The 20,852-nt window shown below is 40.3% G+C and overlaps 2 protein-coding genes across 4 annotated transcripts; both read left to right on the top strand.

Moving 5' to 3' along the window:
* Window positions 1-548: 548 nt before the first annotated feature.
* LOC6558927 (phospholipid scramblase 1) lies at window positions 549-4,636 on the top strand. Of its 3 annotated transcripts, none has more exons than XM_001984560.3 (6): window positions 549-590; window positions 648-875; window positions 1,344-1,617; window positions 3,270-3,760; window positions 3,825-3,983; window positions 4,233-4,636. In XM_001984560.3, the coding sequence occupies exons 2-6, from the start codon at window positions 723-725 to the stop codon at window positions 4,290-4,292; spliced, it is 1,137 nt and encodes a 378-aa protein (XP_001984596.1). In that variant the 5' UTR covers window positions 549-590; window positions 648-722; the 3' UTR covers window positions 4,293-4,636. The 3 variants fall into 3 exon arrangements, with proteins under 3 accessions (XP_001984596.1, XP_043071430.1, XP_032597396.1); XM_043215495.1 differs by having other exon boundaries at window positions 576-594; XM_032741505.2 differs by lacking the exons at window positions 549-590; window positions 648-875; window positions 1,344-1,617 and adding an exon at window positions 2,349-2,706.
* A 457-nt stretch (window positions 4,637-5,093) lies between these two features.
* Window positions 5,094-7,025, top strand: LOC6557953 (insulin-like growth factor-binding protein complex acid labile subunit). Its single transcript, XM_001984561.3, has 3 exons — window positions 5,094-5,227; window positions 5,302-5,946; window positions 6,006-7,025. Exons 2-3 carry the CDS (start codon window positions 5,326-5,328, stop codon window positions 6,996-6,998), a joined length of 1,614 nt encoding a protein of 537 aa, XP_001984597.1. The 5' UTR covers window positions 5,094-5,227; window positions 5,302-5,325; the 3' UTR covers window positions 6,999-7,025.
* The last annotated feature ends 13,827 nt before the right edge of the window (window positions 7,026-20,852 follow it).

Below are 20,852 nucleotides of genomic sequence, written 5' to 3'. Positions count from 1 at the left end.
AAAAAATGGCGGTTTTTTGTTGATACCAAAAAAAAAAAGAAGAGAGTAGATAAAAGTACATTGTTCATTTGTTTGCATGGCAACACTGAATAAATATATTTTATTATTATTTAATAAACATTCGATTTGGATTCTCAGTATCAAAATTGCAAATCAATTGCTCCATTTTAGGTTAATTTGTGTGTATTCAAGCTTGAGTTCATTTCGGCAGCTACATATACTTCTGCTCAAACTAATGCAACACAAACTTGGAATAAATTCAGTTCAAGTTCAGTTTTTAAAGTTACACTTTTAATTTAAGTCATCTTGTGCTCTTTAGTCGCCATCTGTTGTGCGGCATCAGTACTAGCCCACCTTATGCCATCTGTATTTCAAACTTATAATACAGTGGCGGCATCTAATGTTTATTTCAGGTACCAGCTGACAGTGCTGACAGTTGTTTCCAGAATGATATATCGATAGTTACATGCGATATTTCCTAGCACTTTTGGTATTTTGATCTTTATAGCTTTCAGTCCCATTAGTTGGCTATAATTTTGTGTGGTTGAGATTTGTTGAATAAAAAAACAAAAGCAGCAAACAAGTTTTTGGCAAGTAATTAATCGAATAACAAACGCAGCTCAATCCAAATATTTCAACAATTGTAGAAAGCTGCAGCGTGCTGTCGACCCAAGTTGCTTCCAACAGAAACGCACAACGAAAACAAAAAGAACAACAACAAAATGAACAACATTAATAAAGGTGGCTACGTCCCACCCGGTTATTATCCACCAAATGCGCCACCATCCGAAGGTGGTGCACCCAACGCACCACCCTATGCGCCACAGTATCCTCCACCACAGCACGGAGGATCGCAGCCGCAGCCATTAGCCTATGTGAGTAATTCGGATTTTCGGGGGCGTTGCCAACTTTCAACTGTTGACAAACATACATACATACATACATATATACATATATATGTGTATATATGATGTATACATACATTCTTATTTTATATTTATATACTTGTATTTGCACGCAATCATTTATGGTCTGACATCATGTTTTGACTTGCTTGCTTTCTTTGCTTATCTTCAAAGTTCAGTTTGCCAATATCCCCCAAGTAAGAAATATGCTGAATGCAATTTCAACAGTTTTGTATGCAGTTTGTAACTGGTACGAGATTAACACTTCAAATGCTTATCTGTTGGATATGCTGAAACTTATGTTAGTTCATGTTATTTCCATATCTTGCACTTAGTAGTAATGGAGAGTTCAGAGAAGGTGCAAGCTCACCAACGCCCCTAATTATTTTATGAGACAATTGACCAAACATTCCGCTAAAACCAATTATTTGTTTTCAGGGTTTTGCTCCGCCACAGCCACATCAAGCAGGAGGAGGAGGTGGTTATGCTCCAGTGCCTCAAGCGCAACCTTACGGAGATGTCTATTATGGCGGTGGATCAGCACCTTTTGGCGCAGGCGCTGGCGCTGGTAGTGGTGCTCCACATTCATTTGAGTATCCGCCAGGACCAGCTGGTCCGCCGCAAGCATATGGACCAGGACCTCAGCCGGTGATAATGCAACAGCCTCGTATGCCTGGACCGCCCGCCATGGGCGGCGTAGCTGGTCCAGCTGGTGAGTTGTGCTTCTGATGTATTTTTTATATAGACACACACTGCTGCAATTGCAGATGTTGGCAGCATTTTAACAATCACAATTCCGCATCGGCATCAAATAAAATCAATTGAAACAGACGCAGACGAGAGCGTTGAGCGTTAATCGGTGTCAATGTACTGTAATTGTGATTATACCAAGTCCACAACGAGGACGCATCTTTGGTGCCATTCAACCACACCGAATGCTGGTTCGAGTGATACTAGATAGAGATACTCGCTGAGTGGACGCGAGCGGTAAACTACAAGTAAACTTTGTCTTAGCACCCAAAACAGATCTGTAAATATTTACACTCGAGCTGTTAGCGAGATATATTTGAGGGTGATATCTCTAATCACGATGAGCTAACAAAAGCAAGATGTTTTTGTTTGTGCTTGCACTCCCCCATGCTGACGACCCCCCATATATATACATAAATATATATATATATTTATGCATATATCAGCGAATCATCCAAAAAAAGCCAACCCGCTGTTTCTTCTTATCATGAGGCGAAGCGTTTGCTTTAATTGAACCAATAAAATAATACAAAGCGCTATTTAAAAACACGTTCAGCTTGCTTGACTACGATGATTTTTCCGGCGCGACGCGCTGTCAACTGTTGTCCATTTGTGTGCCCTCTCCCAGGCACAAGCATCAGTTCAACTCGGTGCAGCATCGAGAGCAGTCGCAACAAACCCCTTAAATTCAATTAGCGCTTACGATGTCAGATGCAACAGCAGTTCCAGTTCCCGATGCAGTTGCAGTTGCAGCAGCCAGCTCGAATTACATCTCGACCTTGGATCTGACTAAAAACGAATCGGGCGATCAAAGGGAATCGTCGACTGGTGGTGCTGCTGGTGCCAGCAGTGGCTCCAAAGTGTTACGCTTCATTTGGCACTCGCTGTACAGCAAGTACAATTATTTCTGCACAAGATCCCAGACGCTGAAGCAGTTGGTCTGCCGCGAGGCCAACAAACCCCTGCCCAAGAAGTTTCGTCACACAATGCGACTGAACAAGTCGGCCAAGCGCAAGGGCTACGAGTTCTACATAAGCGATGAGGATAGAAGGTGAGATTGATCCTTATGGTCAGCTTGCGACGATCTCCCAGGCTTGTGAGCAAACCTTAATTGGCTGCTCAAGGCTAATTTATTTACAGCTTATTGAAGCCCACTCAACGCATAATATTTGTGCAATTTCAGGGGGCTTTGTAAAGCTGTCTTGTTAGACGTGCCAAAGATAGCGTTTTGAGATTGAGATTTATATAAGTCATTGTGATGAAATTATAACTTTGCATGGACTTAAGATATATATCGGTAGTGTCGTTAACGTTATCTGCCACTCTAAGTTCGCAAATTAGATTAGATATAAAAGTGACGTTGATTGGCGTAAGCAGCCCAATAAACCACGGTGCGGGTCGTGGTCGTAGTCGTGGTCTGCCATTGTCCATTGTAATGCCTTCAATTGGGCATTTGAGCAATTGGCACGATGACACAACGACATTGACCAATTGACACGCTCTTCTGCTTTAAAACTAACCCACACACACACACATATGCTGATGTGATATGATTTTGAAAGAACAAACAATTTAATTATCGATGATGTGATTATTTGTTGTATTTTAAAACAGGCGACTGGATGAGTATACCTACAGGAATTCCGAACTGTCCGCGCGGATTGGAATACCTTACGAGTATCGACCAGCTTTTAGTTAAGCAAAAGGTGGAGCTGCTCGAGGCCTTCACTGGTTTCGAGACCAACAATAAGTTCTCAATCAAAAACGCGCTTGGCCAGAAGGTCTATTATGCGGTGGAGGACACCGATTGCTGCACCCGCAACATGTGCGGTCCGGCACGCCCCTTCGATATGAAAATCTTTGACAATTTCCAGCAAGAGGTCATCCATGTTCACCGTCCATTGGCCTGCTCTGCCTGCTGTTTCCCCTGCTGCCTGCAGACAATGGAAGTGACAGCGCCACCGGGCAATGTTATTGGCTCTATCGAACAGGAGTGGTCCATTTGCTCGCCATCATTTCGCATTTTGAATCACATTGGCGACACGGTCTTGCGTATTGAGGGTCCCATGTGCACCTTCTCGATGTGCGGCGATGTGGAGTTCAATGTTAGTACTAAAGTTCTCTGATCCTGTAACAGACTATTAATTGATCATTTTAATTGCTTCGCAGGTGGTCTCTCTTACCGGGGAGAAGGTGGGCAAAATATCCAAGCAGTGGTCAGGATTGGCACGTGAAATATTCACGGATGCCGATTTCTTTGGCCTTACTTTTCCAATGGATTTGGATGTACGCATGAAAGCCGTGCTGCTTGGCGCCACGTTCCTCATTGTAAGCAACCTCAATTTTAATTATATAGCAAATTTGAAACACTAATCGCACATTCAGTCGTACAGCATTCATTTCTTTCGCCTTAAACTCATGAGTCGTCTGCATCGCAGACTTCGTTGGCGTTGAGGTAAAACTTTACTAATATACCCCATCACAATCCGAGCTTACTCTGAATATGCTAGATAATAAGCATTTTCCATAATACTGAATCATTTCAAATTGATAATCTTTGTATTTCATTTATTTTAGGATGCAATGTTCTTTGAAAAGAGCGGCAATCGGGAGACTGATCGTCCAGGCATGTTCTAACCCTTATGGAATTGCTGTGAGGTTTGCTTGAAATTTATGTAGCAAACTAGCAGATATAAGATATTTCCAGTGCACTATCGCGTACTAGTCTGATATGGCCAAAGCTGCTGCATTCTTGAAATAACCAAATTATTGACTCTTACTTTTATCCAAATTTGGCTACAAGCCACATCGGAAGGATTTTGTTAATCTCAGGATTTGTTTATTTGCTATATTTTTTTTATATTATTATTTTTTTTTTATTATTATTTATTAATATACGACGACTACTATCTTAATGAATTTTTGTACATTTACATTACAATGAATCGAAATCTCTGAAAAGAGTCAACAATGTACTTTAACTATGTGTATTTGTGTCTTAATATATTTCAAATATATGAATTTATATATATATATATATATATAATGTAACCGTTTATCCAGCTGAATCAATAGCGCACAGCACATTCTTTGGCATAACGAAACAATTTTCGAAATTTTAAACTCCTGATAATAATCAAAAATATATTATATAATATGATCGGCAATATTGGAAGAATGTTCAACATTTGATTATGGATAAATGCGTACTTGTGAAGAATATTGAGAGTTTGCAGATAAATGAATGTATTTATTTACACTAAAAAAGAAAACATGTTGAATGTTATATATAGAACATATACATATATATACACATGGAAACTCATGTACATTTATTTTATGAAGTAATTTCAATGTCAGTTAAATAAAATAATCAAAATAAAACGACAAGTTAACTACGACGTGTTAACTATTCACATTAAAGGACGTCTTCTTAAATTAACAACTGCAGTTTGCCTTAAAAGATCCTTTCTTTCGGAGCGATTACTTTCTACCTGCCAAATATGTTCCCATGCAGTCTTTTGGGTTGCTTTCAGACGCATCGAAACCGGTTGATAAGCTGACAGCTACAGGTTGGAAATGGAGTATAAAAACAAGTTTTTTATACGCTTAAAAATAAACACAGTGCTACGCTCTGTATTTTTAGGTAACTGTTTCATTTGTGATAAAGATGCTGTCGAGACGAGCTCTTATTCTTGCGCTGCTGTTCGTATTTTGTGAAATACATGCAAAAGATGTGCAGGAATGTGAACACGTTGCACACCAAAACTATGTTTGTCGCGAAATTGAAAACTTTGAGCAACTCTGCCACTACATACAAGCGGATTGGCAAAACATTAAGGTTATTAACGAGCATACGGCAATTGAAAACGATGACGAACCGCTCCCCAAGCTGTCAACGCTGCGGCAATTGGACCTGTCACAGTCTGGAGGCCTGACCCTGGGCAGACGTGGCTTCAGCGATTTTACTTCGCTACAGCGACTCAACCTGTCGCACTGCCAACTGGAGGAGCTGCAAGCCAAGCAATTTGACAACAACGCGGCCTTAATCAGTTTGGATGTTAGCCACAATGATTTGCTGCGCGTTGAACGAGATCTTTTGAGGCAAATGCCAAATCTTGTGCACGCAAACTTCTCAAATAATCTCATAGCCAACGTGGAGATGGACGCCTTCAAGGATCTGAAGTACTTGGAGTTTCTTGATCTGACCACTAACGAACAGGAGAACATCACTCTGGGCTCTAATGCCAATCTGCGTTATTTGTCCATTAGCAACAACAATATTAAAAATGTAAGTTGAGCAAATTTGTATATTCTCTTGGTAATGAAGTCATTTGTATTTTGTTGTAGTTCAAGTGGTGCCGACTGCGAGGACTGCCCCAGCTGCAGGAGCTGCACTTGCACAGTAATTGGCTGGAAGTTCTGGATGCGAGCATCTTCAATGTTCTGCCCCAACTGCGTGTGCTGAACGTATCCAATAACAACATATATGAAATTCAGCGAAACTTATTCGGCGGTCCAGGTCCTGATCGTACTCCATTGCTGCGTTTGCTCGACTACAGCTCCAACAATGTTAAAGTGCTTGATAATCAAGTGTTTAGCAGGCTGCAGCAACTGGAGACACTCAATCTCTGGTTCAATCAGATAAGCATGATCTCGCCAACAGCCTTTCGGGGCTTAGTTAACTTACAATCGCTACAGTTGCAGGGCAACAAAATTTGTGTGCTGCCCGATGAGGTCTTTGCCAATTTGACGGCCTTACAGCTGCTTGATTTAAGCAAAAATAATATTAGGCAATTGGGCGCCAATGTGTTTGGCAGCTGGGTGCTAAGAAAACTAAGCTATCTCGATCTGAGCAACAACCACATTGAGGAACTGCATCCCCTGGCCCTCTCCTCACTGCCCTTTCTGCAGCAGCTACGACTCAGGCGCAATAAGTTGATTTCATTGGACATCCGGATGATTGCGCCACTGCGTCGTCTGCGGGTTTTGACGCTGAGCGAGAATCATCTCATGGAACTCGATCAGGATCTGCTGACCTGCTTGGACAAGCTGACAGAGCTGGAAATTCATAACAATCGGCTGACCTTCCTGCCTGCATTGGAGGAGCCGCTTCTATCGCAGTTGCGCCGCATTAGCATAGAGGGCAATCCTTGGCAGTGCCCATGCCTTGACGAGCTGACCAACTGGCTGCACACTAATCAAGTCAACTATGCTCGGGCTGCCAGTGGCTATTTCAGCGGCCGGAAACCCCTATGTATAGTCACACCAATGGAGCACTGCGTGAGGGATTTGCAGCTGGTGCGCGCGCATGGATTTGTCGAGAGCTACGAGCAGATTTGAGGTGATTGTACTGAAGCAATAAATCAATGGCACTAAATGCTAGTCAAGTTTCTAACTGGGTGGGCCCATCTGAGTTTAGTTGAGTTGCGTTTAGCTGTGGGTGTCGCGGTGAGGAGGACTGGAGGACTGGTCTTCGTAAATCACAGACAAATGAATGACCATCAGGCGCAAAAGTTTTGCAAGCCAAAGTATTTGGCCAACTGTCGTAAAACAATAAAACGGAAAACGGCCGCAAAGCGAAGCCCAAGTACAGAACACAATAGCACAGAACCGAACAGGGGGACACAGGACACAGGAGAGGCAATGGGAATATAGCATAGAATAGCACAGATTTTCAAATACTTAACACCACTTAGGCCAACAGTTCGACAATGACAGCGACAAGTGGGTTGCTGGTTTTGGGTGTGAACTGAATTCCTCCCATTGATTGTTGAGCGTAATTTAACGTAAGAATTTTTATTAAAATTGTCGAATTGATTGCGTATAAAGTTTGTGCATTCAGTGAGCGGACGATTGACCATGACTTAATGAATAAATGATTGATTGTGATGAGTGTGAGTCTGGGTGCGACTGTGAATACGTGTGGTGAGTGCTCATGCCGTGCGGAATCTTCCGGCTGCACGGGAAACATGGGAAATGGAGCTGTGGGAATTGTTGGAGAATATTTTAAGAATGCGCAATACAAAAGAATGAGTTAAAAGTTCGCAATAATAATGAGTAATGATTTACAAGGTAAATCGGTTAAAAATGTTAGCATATTAAGCTCTTTAAAGTCTATTGAATTAATGAATAATGATGAGGACTGAACGATTATATTTTGTAGCCAACAGCGCCAGCTTATATAATACAACTTTTTTCATTTCCTCGGCTCATTTCTCATAGGACAAATTCTAAGTTTGTCGTGCTTTAGAAATGTTTGCCTGTGTGTAAATGAATATTTGCTACGCAGAAGTTTCATAGACAAAAACGCATCCATTTACAAAGACAGCATTTGCTGGCAAATAAGTAGTTCAACATCTACGTATTCACGCAAATGCATTCAAACCGAGCACAAGTATTCGAGGCATTCACACGCATAGGTGACAAAAAGAAAGCCCAGTCCAATGCGCAGAGACAAAGCATTCTTATAGCTGCACAGAATGCTGGTATTGCAGCAACAGAAGGAGCAACTTCACCTAAGGACACGGAGCCCAGCATCTGACATCGTTGCTGAACAGGGATAATAAAGGTTTTAGTTGGCTGTGGCACAATATGGCCCCAGTTGAATATTAGTCATATATAGGCTGTGTTGGTCTCGTCAACGTTGTGGGAATATAATTTTAAACTAATTTAATTACTTTCGTGTTTATTTATTTATTTATTTTTTTGGGCTGACGTTTTCTAAATTTGTCTTCGGTCAAAGTATTTCTTGTTAAAGGTGAAACTTTCCATTTCGCCGCTTCTTAAAGGCTGACATCAATTTCGTTACGAACTTTATGGACAGGAAGGAGCTGTTTTGGAGACGGACAAAGTCCTTTCAATTAATTTAGGTACAAACTTTGGTTAGACTTTTGTTTGAACAATTTGATAACTGAAAACGGTAGGCGTTAATTTCGTGTTTCTGTATGTGTGTGTGTGTATGTTTGTGTGTGTGAGTGTGTATTTATGTGAGTCACACTTGTTGCACACACCGAAGCAAATATTGAACCCTCATCAAATGGAAATGACGCTCAGTGCTGTCAAAGACATCACAGGCCATCAATTTGAGTCCTAAGTTTGGCCATTGACCAAACATTGAGACTTTCAATTTAATGTTGACATCACCTGGTGTTTGTGTAATTTTACACATTTTCATTTCATTTTTGCCTATCTGCATTTGATGTGTGCTGCGTGTGGAGTGCTACACCTGTTCCTAAAAATGGATATTCATAGACGTCGCCAAGTGTCTCTTGACCAAAACAAATTTAATGTTCACCACTCACACAGTTTTGGTAATTGCGTGCGCAGTTAATTGCATTTTTGTGGCCCTAATTGCCATACATTTTTGTTAATGAAATGTTTGCAAAACATTTTATAAGTTTTTTTGTTTTAAATTTGCATGACAATTGTATGTTTTAATGACACATTCTATGTAGAATGTTATGGCAACAAAATCAGAAATTAGCGCAAACCATGCAGCACAGCCGGATGTGGTGCAGACTTCACTCCAAATTACAAAATTCTGCGGTTCTGTGGCTTGCTGCATTCATAATTATGGACAGTTGTCGGTTTCTGTGTGTTGTTTTGGACTACGCAATTCGATTTATATGCAAAGTTTTGTCGCATCATTTTGTTGATAATTACCGAGTTAATTCATTTTTTTGCTGGCTATGGATTTATCTAATACTTGCTCTGCTTTGCAACTCATTTCAAGCAATCCTATGATTATTTGGGCCTTTATTTGCCACAGTTGCAGTCATACCTTATTTCGAATGCCGAGCAGGATAATGATGGTATATGTTTAAAATGGCTTCTAAAAGGCCTTCCCACACATCATATGTCGCTCGGCAACGTGACGATGATCCGGTTTAAGACACTTTTGAGATACTTTTGTCCCACTAACAATGAAGTACATATTGTATAGTAGCATATAATGCTGAGATCTCTATAATGCTCCAGGCAAATGCCTGTCAACTGTGCCACTTTTCAATTGTTTTGTTCATTCTGTTGTTTGTGGAAAACGGGATGTCTCCTTTTTACTACTAGTGCTATTTGTACCTGCAACTGACGCACTCTAACACTCTGAGATATCTTAATGGTATTTCGCGTATTTAGTCGTCACGGGTTGTTCATGCAACAGCACCTTGCCTCATCTGCTCTAGATCCAACTGGGACAGCCGCTCTATGTTTGGCCCACTTGGACTCATGTGCAATCTCTGTTGTGCTGGCAGTGAAAATATCAAAGCAACTGCACGATGTTCCACGTTGGCAAGGAACATTGCTGGAATGCTTTGTATGTGTGGGTATTGCTACAATGTCATCGCCTGCTGCCTGCTCTTTTAATGAAAATACTTGGCTGGTGCCAAAAAGTATGCAGCATGCAATATGTAGGTAAAAGCATGCAGCTGGTGGCCAAAAATGAAACTTCATCTTGCTAGGCAGGCAGGTATAAAATACCTGTTGTTAATGATTTTTAATGGCGAAATTGCATGGCCATCGTTGAGTTTGAGTTGAGAATTCTTGAAGTTGGATGCACCCAGCAGGTTTTGAGATGTGTATATGCATCAGCTGAGACTTTCTGGTCCTAGTGGCTTGTCTGCTTGTTAAAAGTGTATTTGCTTGCTGGTCTTCAACAAAGCTGGAGCAAGGACGCAACAAAGTGCTGGGGCTCACAGCCTCATTTACGTGCAAACACAATTCGATGCGAATTTACGGTCAATAAATTATGCATGCCACCAGCGCAGCAACAGCCCCGACGCCAGACATCCAATGGGAAGAAAGGGGCATGCAAAGGAGAAAGCGGGCAGTGTCCGTTGGCCTTAAAAAACAAATTAGTGGCGCTTACTCAACAAGATTGAGCGTCGCTAGTGGCAACGTCATCGTCATGCTGATTGTATTGCTGGCAACAGAGGCGTTGCAAGGTAAGTAAACTATACCTCAATGGCAGAATTAAGTCGCCTCACGCTCGACGCCACTGAGCGCCACATGCAGCATGAGACTCATCGCAGCAGGCAAGGCAGAAAAAGAAGCTGAATTCGAACTTAATTAATGAGAGAGCCTCCGTCCATTGTGCCGTGCAGAACTCCTCCTCAAGTCGATTGTGCAGCTATTTATAGTGCCATAGATATTAACTGATGAATATTTACATAAATAAATACATACATATATACTAAGTGAGTGAAGCTGACGCGGCAAATCAACAGCTCAGTATAATTTTGTTTATAATACGTGCAATACACGTAATTTGTGTATCACTTCTAGCATTGCGAGTGAGTTTGAATCGAGCAATGAAATTCGAAATGGAACTATGCATGTCGACTGTTGGCAATTGGACTCCGCATCTGTTGCAAATGAAATTATGGTAATGTGACAGTAGCAGCTGCTGCGTTGTGGGTATGTGTGCGTGTGTGTGTGTGTGTGGTTGTGCGTATCATACGTTGACCCACAAATATAATGTGGTTTCGGTGGCCGCCGCTTGTCTAATCCTAGTTTAATGTTGATTGCTTGCATTAAACATGTGAAAACGCCAAAAACAATTGGCCAGTCCACCGGACTGCCCTGAAAACAATAAAGGATCTGTGTGCGTGTTTGTGTTTATTTGTGTATGTGCGACGCAAATTGGCGCATTTGGCGCGGCAATTGAATAAATTTAATTGCAAATAAGGCTTATTACGGTCAATGAAAATGGAAATAGTTGTGGTTGGCAATAAACTTGACAATAGTCAATCTATGTTGCAGTCCCTGACTGCGGAATGCAAATTGAAAGAAAAATCCCATTAAAGTGGACGCAAACTGTTTGCGACACTTGCAACTTTAATAGTAAATAACAACAACAACAACAAGCGCCGCCAAAGCCGCAGCTGTGCCACGTTCCAAACTTTTTGTAACAAAGTTGGAAAACAACATTTTGCTTTGAAGGGCTCCGTTGTCGCACTGCAAACTCCTCGAAGGGATTTACAGTCTTGCAGCAATAGATACGCTCCGCATAACTTGCAATCCATCTAAGAAATCAGTGAGTCGTTTCTGATTGGTTCTGTTTGGGCTTAAAATTAGAGCCACGAGCGGGCCAATATTTACTGAGCCGAATCAATTAGAGTATTGGCAAGTCGCCATCAAGCCAAGTTTTCAGTTTTAATTTAAAGGCAATGGCAATACTGGCCTCGATGCCGATATAAAATTAATATTGATTTTGTTATTGGCCCGCTCCGCCTCCGCCTCCAGCTCCGGCTGTTGCTTGTGCTTGGCCTTATCAGAAAGGGTGCGCCTCGAGTGTCACTTGGGGTGCGCTTTGACAAAAAGTTTCTTTATATTATTTATGCGCTGTACATGCCCCAGGCAATCGGCTCTTAATATGTTGTTTATGCGACCTTGTTGCTACTTTAAGCTTTAGTTTTGAATTTATGCTGGCAGCTGCCCTGCCGAAATAATAATGAAATACCATATACCGAAATGTCAAATGCATTTGGTTAAAAGAACCCAAATACTAATAATGTGTTAACTTTTTGGCATTTTGACTGCTGCCATTTTGAGTACTGTTGTTGCTACTGCCACTGCTTCTGGTTCTACCACTGCCACTGCTTTTCCTTTTGGCTGTTGCTGCTGCTGCTGTTGCTGCTGCTGCCACTTGAGCTGCTGGCAAACAGTCTGGCAAGCAACTTCACCACTTGAAATGCCAAAAAGTTTACCCAAAAGAGGCCAGCAAACTAATTATTTAGTTTCATTCTGAGCAATGGCGGAATGCCAAACGGCAAACGGCAAAAGCAAACGGTAAACGTCAGTGTAAGCAAAATATCAATAAAAACTCCAATCGAGATCTATTTCAATTAAGTTGTATGAAAACTTTTTAATTAACGGCACTTCAGAGCCAGAAGCAGCTACTGAAGCCGGTCTTCATTTCCGGCTTTCCATTGCCATTGTTGAGCAATTTATTGCTGCGTCTAATTGGGCAACGTGCAACAACCGAAAGCTAAAGCAAAGAATAATAAAAAACAGGAAAAAAAAAATTGCTTGTTATGTAAATGTTGATAAATCAAGTTGCGACTTTTGTCTGTGACAAGCGGACAACTGTTGGACAGTACAAATAAATAAATAAATACATATTAAGCGAACAACGCTAACATGTTCATGCTGACCCCATTGTGCGGCTGCTCTAGTGGCAACAACTTGTATTTGTTTGCCACTGTTGCATACTTCGCAGCGACCCTCATCAAAAATGGCGGCCATTGTAAGGAGTTGGGCTCTATCGTGACACCTTGTGATTTAAAAGGCAGGTCAAAACTAAAGCTTTGCTCCTCAGCTCAGTGATTTATTGGAGCTAAGCTGATTTAGTGCCAGAAATGCTATAAGCTGCGGCCATAACTAAGAGGCTAACGGGCTGGGGTGCAAGTAACGCTGCTAAACAGAAATGAGCACACGCTATGTTGGCCACAATTACAGCGTCTAGACTATGAGCCAGCTCTAAGAACTGTCAAACTGTTGCCCACTTTTTGTCGTCCATTCTTCATTGGCAGCGCCTCACTGTCAATGGCCCGAAGTTTATTATAGAAATGACAAATGCAGCGACATCTTGAATTGAACTGACGATGAGTTACTTTTTCTATCCAGCTGCTTGATAAATTGTCCTCTGCCACCCCCCTCGCATCTTTCCACCCAATGGGCTATTAATAAGATAAATGAGCGACAATAAGTGGCAGAACTTCTTCCGCTGACGAATATGGCGTATGCGTAATTACCATTTCATATGCATTAAGCCTCAATCACAAACCACAGAGCGCCAAGCGTCGAGCGCCGAGCGCCGAGCGTGTAAGTAAATATTTGTTGAGCTGGCTAAGACTCTCCACGGCTCGTGGGCTGGCTGAGTGTCTGGTTGACTCACTGGAAATGGCAACGCTATGTCATTAAGCGCATTTGTAAAATCATCAAGAATATATGCGCAAAGAGTCGTCGATGTCGTCGCTGGCGTTGCTGGCATTGCTAGCACTGCTGGTGCTGCTGGCCTTGCCGGTCGTCAAATGGATTTTATTGTAAGCGAGGCATAAAAAATGCACAACAAATTGAAATGCGATCAATAATAATTATTGTTGGAGCACAGTGAATACACAGAATAATTGCGTTTCCATGCAATTGCTCAATTTTCAATCCCAGAAGGAGCTGCCTATCGCACAATGACGCGATTATCGAATGAAATTGATGGTCCTCAAATAATATCGAGCGCCAGCTTGAATTGGAATCACAATGTGAATTCAGTAATTGTTAAGTGACATTTGTAAATGGACTGCTTATATATAAAAGAAATAATATAGCTAGATGATATTCGACGATGCCTTAAAGTGAATCGGTAAATAAGAAGTACATTTAAAAACAGAGAAAACTTGCATATCAAATTTGTACACGATTTCTCACCACAAACTTTCAATTATGGTCCCATTGTGCTGCAGTTGCCAGCGGCGGCATCGTTTAAAAAAACATTAGCCCGAGTGACAGGCGTGAGTGGCCAACAGTGCAGCTTTAACTTTGAGCCATAAAGTAGTAAAAGTTTATAGCTATTGAGGGACAAGCATCTTGACTGTCTCGCTTGACCACAAGTACAATGATGTTGGTGGTCAATGGCCTTGCCCAGTTCGTCACAATGAAAATCCAATTTAATTTTACTGATTCTGCACTTTGGCCAAATCGAAACGAGCCGAACGAAATCTTATCGGCAAACCGCAATCTAACCCATGTAAATCGGATATATATTTATATTTATATAGGTATATATTTAGAGTAGACAGTAAGCTTAAACGTATGCGGGTATCAGTCGTCGGCACATCTAATTATTGTTTACCGTGCTTAAGCGCCAGGAAAATTGAATTGAAATCAAAATAAAATGCGACGAAAATCGAATTTGCGTCCGGAAGTTAAGTTGCCGGCCAAGACAAGGAGCCGTTACCGGTGTCAGCCAGGTCAGCTATGCCCGACCCCAGAACGATGGCAAGTATGGAAGCCAAGCGTCGGCAAATCCTTAAAGATTTTGGTTTAGCCCGAGGCCGAGGCAATAAGAAGCAAAAGAAGCGTAACCGAAGGAAAGCAACAAAAGTAGAAGCAGCAGGTAACATGAAACGACCAACCAACTAACTCTATATAAAAACAGTGGACTGCCAGGGGGTGCCAGCGGTCTGCTGTGGTAGTCGAGGTCTATCAAGGTTAGTCTGTGTTTTGCCCTGGTTTACCAAACATCGAGCAATGTGTGTTTGACATTTGATTTCAGAGAAGGGAGAGAAGAAAAAGAATCTTCAGTTCTTTCTTACCCCACGCCGCCTGTAATCATATTAGTACATGCCTCTTGACTCCCAACCTGATGCGACAGAGGAAATGCAGCTGGGCAGTCCAAACGCTATCCAATTATAGGAAAACACCAAAATGAACAGGCCCCAACAACTGTCAGATGTTCAAGTTGGTCAGCTTGTTCAGATTTGGTATACATTTGCATTTGCAAAATGCAAATTAAATTCACGGTGCGTGAGAATGAGCAGCAGTTCCATGAAAAATAATCCCTTGTATATATGATTTGCTATCAAGTATCCTGTAAATAAATTAAAGTGATTGTTAAGCTTCATCTTCTTATACCATTATTGCAAACATTCGTGTTACTCAATGTTCACATTAAATATTATATATTTCTATAAAATATTTAAATTTCTTAAGCTATGGTGGATGTTAGCATACCCTGTCCATACTAAATTGATTTCACTAACAGGATATAATGAATGTTTAACATGCAAATGTGCACTGGCCAGCGACTTGGCCTAAAGACGTTGCCTTTAAGACCTGTCAGTGTCAGAGTCAAAGTCGTGCGCTGACTGGCGGCCTCTGTGCCCATGGTAATTGCTGTCCGGTAAAGGTCCTCAGCAGCAGACAGGCAGCGTCCTGTTCGGTGAGTGCTTCTAGTTTGTGAATCCACCTAAATTCTATGCAAATATTTGCCTTATTAACATCGTGGAGTACCACAACTGATAAACGTTCAGCAGCACGCGCCATTTTCCAGCGCCGCCCGAAAGTATACTACAAAATGTATAAGCCATAAGTTATGCTAATGCCAAGTTTTGGCCGGGATGGGGAGAAGGGCAAATCCCGTTGAATGTTGGTGTTAATTCAAATGACATTATTTAATGCACAGTACACGCAACATGGCACTAAGTTAATTTATATGTGTGCGTGAAAAGAAAGTGGTTTTCATAAAATGTGATAAATGCTTACATAATTCAATGATTAAAGTGAAAAAATGTGAATCATTTTGATTGTTATTGCACAACAATTATATATGTTTGATTGTATGTATGAATCTTCGACCAGGCCCATCAACGAATTGCATATCTAATAATAGTCAGTACTTATGACCATTTGATGCGAACATTGCAATTAAAAGTACATCAACAATATCACATGAGAAACGAACAATACACATTGGATTCGTTGTTAGTTTTCTCGTCCGCAATAACAACAAAAGCAATGAAAATCAATTAATTTTATGTAATTTGAGACTCCGAAAATTTGCATATTTATTAAATTTTGTGATTGAATGCGATTGCCTTGAATATATACAGCCGTTAGTGAGTGTAGAAATAAGATAGCAGCATAAAATGTGAAGGAAAAAATACACTTAAATTCAATTGATGGACGAGATTCCACTTGATTCAACTTTAAGCTAATGGATTTTGTGGTTTTATAAATTATATATTATTGAATAGTCTCCTAAGGATTATTTAAATGGCAATTTAATAATGCATCATTAATAGTGTGAAGCTTAAAATAATTCACATAGAATAAATATCGTTTGTTAGTCAAATTTTTGGCATTGAACTTTTATATGAACTTAAATATTTCAAACTGTGCTACTTGACTTGTTGTTGATAGTGGAAAGACAAAAGAAGTATCCTGGAACCATTTAAGTTCTACTCATACTACATTGATTACATCAAGCCAACATTCATTTTCTAGCCGGGTATTCGATGATCATATCTGCATGTATCATTTGAAAATAAACAAGTATTTATAATTGAATTGCAGTGCTCAAAGTTCATCAGTGTGTGCCTTACAAGAGCTGAGGCTGATCCATTGTCGAATCATCAGTTGTTGTTGCGTCTGCTGCTGTTCGTCAAGCCGACAACTCAGTTTGACAGTTTTATGACCATAAATGACATTTTGTTAATGTTGTAGTCATTCTGCCACGCCCATTTTATGCTGTGATACACCCTCGTTGCTTCTGGCAGTCATTTTATTGCATTAAAGTGTCAATTACCCAGAGACGTGAAGTGAGTTTCTTCCCAAATTCGAATAAATATCTATGTGTGCCCATACTTGAATTATAAAGAGCTCGAAGGCAGTAGCAGCAAACCACAATGCCAAGAATTGTAATGAGAGCAATTGGTCTATTTAATTTTGTTGTTGTTTTTTTTTTGTTGTGGATGTTGGTCATTGATATTGTGCTTCCCTTTTTTGTCGTATATTATTTTTTACCTGCTGCTGTTACTGTTATCGGCAGTGAAAGAAAGAGAAAGTGGCCGAGGCCAGTTTTTGGTATTTATTTTGTTGTTATTGTATTTACTTATTCGAATTGACTGCACTGTGCATGTGTGCGAGAGGAGGCAAAGAATGTCAATTTCTGGCCGTAATGTTCATGCGGACTTTTGCTTTTCTTTGAAGCTGTGAAACAAGCCCCACATTAACTCAGTCACAACACTATACACACACACACACACACACACACACACACACACATAGACTGTGACACATACAGCTGCATATAAAGTAACACGTTCGTCTGCAGCTTTCCCTTCCTGTGCGAGAGTCGCTCGAGATGCTTCCACTTCTACTTGGCTCGTCGTCTCTGCATTTATTTTATATGTGCGAGTGTATGTGTTATATTTTTTCGATAGGCTTGATTCATTTTTTAGTTGATTTTATATTTACATATCTTTTATTGGATATCGGCCGTGGCAAAAAGCATGAAAGTAAAAATGGGTATAATTTAATGACGTCGCTGACAACTTTTTCTTTTTGTAGAACGATTCAAATAAATTAATGTAAGAAATGCTTCTTGTGGTTTGTAGACTTTCGCTAATTGAAAGCCATAAGACAAGCTGGTTGCTATGAGCTTTGAAGTTCTCTCTGCATATTCATTGCAATGCGACACAATTAAATCGGACAGATATAGAGATGGGCATGGTCAGGTAATAGCCCAACCCAAAAGACTTCGGGCCAAGCGCACAAATTTAGAAAACTTTTTGAGGGCACTTTCATTTACCATTTTTATTATTTTTTTTTTGTTGTTTTTGTTTTATTTTGCGCCGGTGCGTATTGAAATTGCTTGGCTCGGTTCGGCTTTCGTTCGATGGATGCGCTGCTCATTGAATGCGAAATGAGTGCCACAAAAGTAAAGGAAGCCACTTGGAACTTGGGGCTCGAATATTGAAGCTTTAAGCTTGCCACTTCGAACTGTCTTAACGGTCAACAGAAGTGCCGTCCGTCGTCGTTGTCGTTATCGTTGAGGATTGTACGTGAATGAATTCATCAAGAAACAACAACAGCTTGTACACTGGCAATGCACAGCATGAAAAATTGAATATAATGGGCAAATGAAATTCAATAGCAACAACAAATTGAAGCCCAATCCCAAAACCCAATATAAATCCACATCGACAATTTCTGCGGTTTGGCTTAGACGAACATATTTGAGTTTTCAACAAAATGAAATTGTTCGCACGCATTTTGCATATAATCAGGCAACAGCAGCAACACCAGCAACACAAGCAGCGACTAACTAAAAATCGATTAGTTGGCAGCCACACGCATTGGATGGCAGGTAACCACTCTTATTTTATTGACAATTGCTCCCAGCCCAACTGGCGCATCCAGTCCAACAGCTGCCCTGCTAATTATTCTGGGCACAGAGCGACGCTTTCATGCATAATCCCACCTTAAAACTACAACAATAGCAAATATAACACACGTGCAGGCAGATTAGGCATACTTAGGTATTTGTATTTCACTTTTTTCTGTGCGTTATTCGAAGCCGAAAGAAAAGCGAAACTTTTTCGAGACGTTGAGTTGCCAAGAAAAACGGTTAGTAATCAAATAATTTCTAGCATTTAATTGTCGACGTCAATCTGATGTGTCTGGCTGTTAATAAGAAAAAAAAACCAACAGCAAGAGAGGGCCAAGATATTGAATAGCTTAAACCAAACAGACACGAAAGTAATCATGAGCGCTACACGAACAAAGTCGACAGAAACCAACAATTGGATTTTGGTTTGGCTGGCAGTTCACCGCTAATTGATAGTCGGCTTGTTAGTCTGGATAATTTAATATATCTCTGGAAGATATAATTAATTCTAAAGACTTAGGCAATTATTATTAATATTGGGTGTCAAATATTATTTTATTATTCATTTATTTAATAATTGATACAGAAAGAAAATTTTACAATAATCTTTTTAATTTTATGCGAATAAGTAAAGGAATAATCCTGATTTAATAATATAAATGTCTGAAATATTTAATGGGTACACGATATTTAAATAGCCTTATACACATACATACATAATCATAAATTTTAAAGCCTCTGAAGTGCTAAGTCTTAAGATTTTTAATAACCACTTGAAAAATAAGCAATCAACAAACCCCAAACAACAAAGCCGAAAATTAACTTATATACCTCCAGAAAAAAAGTTTGTTGTAGCTGCAAAAACTAATCAGCCCCAAAAGTCTGCGTTTTCATGAAAGTTGAGCAAATTAATTAGTCAAATGGAACAACGTCTCTGAGTTGGACTCAAAGGCCGACGGTTTCTCAGCACGCCCCGTTGATTTGTTGCTGAAAATGTTTTACAAAGCCAAATAGCAAAAGACATTTTGATTAGGAGCAACTAAGTTTAAAAATGACTGGTTGTTTGGGTGGGCAGTTGGGCGCAACGGATAATTGTTTTGTGTTTATCAAGTTTTTTGCCACCTGAGTGGCATTCCCAAAGAAAACGTCAAAATGTATTAAGTCGTAAAAATGTTTAATTATACGGTGTTTAAAACAATGATCCTGCCCCCAACGCCTCAATCGCTTTATAATAGTTGAAGTTTCGCCAAGCGAAAATTTGTTACTTTGAATGAAAGTTTTTATTTATTATTTGTCTGTTGCTGACGTTAGTCGGAGCACTTCAATGATTTTGTTTTTTTTCTTTTGGCGAGTTCTGTTGTTGTTTTTCGGCACATTACATAAAATTTCGTAACATTCTGCGGCAAAAGACTGAATGCGTCTGCAAGTTGAGTTAAGTTTTTAAGTTGAGAAACTCCACTGACCTGTTAACTGAAATGCTTTGCAAAGACTTGCATACTTGCCCGCTGTCTCAATAACAGCAGTAACAAGAGCAACAATAACAATAACAACAACAACAACAACAAAAGCTGCGACGACGACGACGACGACGACGACAGCAAGTTGCGAAGAAAGTTATAGACAGACCAAGCTTTGGGCTGCAGTAAAAACAACTTTTGCCCAACTAGTACAACTACAACCACAATAACAACAGCAACTACAACAAGAGGCAACTATAAACGAGTAGAACACGTTTTACTGTTGGATACGCTGACTGCGCTGCCGGCGAAACTGTTGTCGCGTATTGTTGAGTATGTGTATGTGTATGTGTGTGCGTGTATGTGTGTGTGTGTGTGCGTGTGTGTGGGTGTGTGTGCGTATGCGTGTGTGGGAAAGCTTTGACTTTGACAGTCAGCTCGCTGACTGTCCATTTTCCTTGGTCCACTGTGTCCCGGACATTGAAAATGAAATGCAAGTAACTTAATTACATTACAGCTTGTCAGAGATGTGAGTAACTTTTATCGAAATGTTTTTCGTTTCATCTTTTATTGTATACACAAATTAAAAATCACCATTACTGCCCTGTGGCAAAATAGTCCATCTAAACATCATAAATATAGTAACACTTGAATTTGTAATGAAACTTAAATGAATCCAGTCTGCAAGGGTATTTATTCTTCGGCATGACTTCGTTTGCCGTTCTTATTCGTTTCGTATTAGTCTAATATAAAAGTTGACTGCTCGATGGCTAACGATTTCACTTTAATGTGGTTGTTTTGCCACAAGATTTCGGAAATTAGCACTTCTCATCTGCCTGACTCGCGAAGCGCGAA

The sequence above is a fragment of the Drosophila grimshawi genome, unplaced genomic scaffold (assembly GCF_018153295.1).
Source record: "Drosophila grimshawi isolate 15287-2541.00 unplaced genomic scaffold, ASM1815329v1 contig_44, whole genome shotgun sequence".
Lineage (NCBI taxonomy): Eukaryota > Metazoa > Arthropoda > Insecta > Diptera > Drosophilidae > Drosophila > Drosophila grimshawi.
The sequence above is the reverse complement of the archived record's forward strand: the minus strand, read 5'-3'. Positions and strand labels throughout refer to the sequence as shown.

Bases quoted from the DNA above. Each gene is read 5' to 3' on its own strand.
- LOC6558927 (XM_001984560.3), top strand. From the start codon at position 723: ATGAACAACATTAATAAAGGTGGCTACGTCCCACCCGGTTATTATCCA. The intron at 1,618-3,269 runs GTGAGTTGTGCT...ATTTTAAAACAG, and splicing joins CGGCGTAGCTGGTCCAGCTG to GCGACTGGATGAGTATACCT. The intron at 3,984-4,232 runs GTAAGCAACCTC...CATTTATTTTAG, and splicing joins TTGGCGCCACGTTCCTCATT to GATGCAATGTTCTTTGAAAA.
- LOC6557953 (XM_001984561.3), top strand. From the start codon at position 5,326: ATGCTGTCGAGACGAGCTCTTATTCTTGCGCTGCTGTTCGTATTTTGT. The intron at 5,947-6,005 runs GTAAGTTGAGCA...ATTTTGTTGTAG, and splicing joins GCAACAACAATATTAAAAAT to TTCAAGTGGTGCCGACTGCG.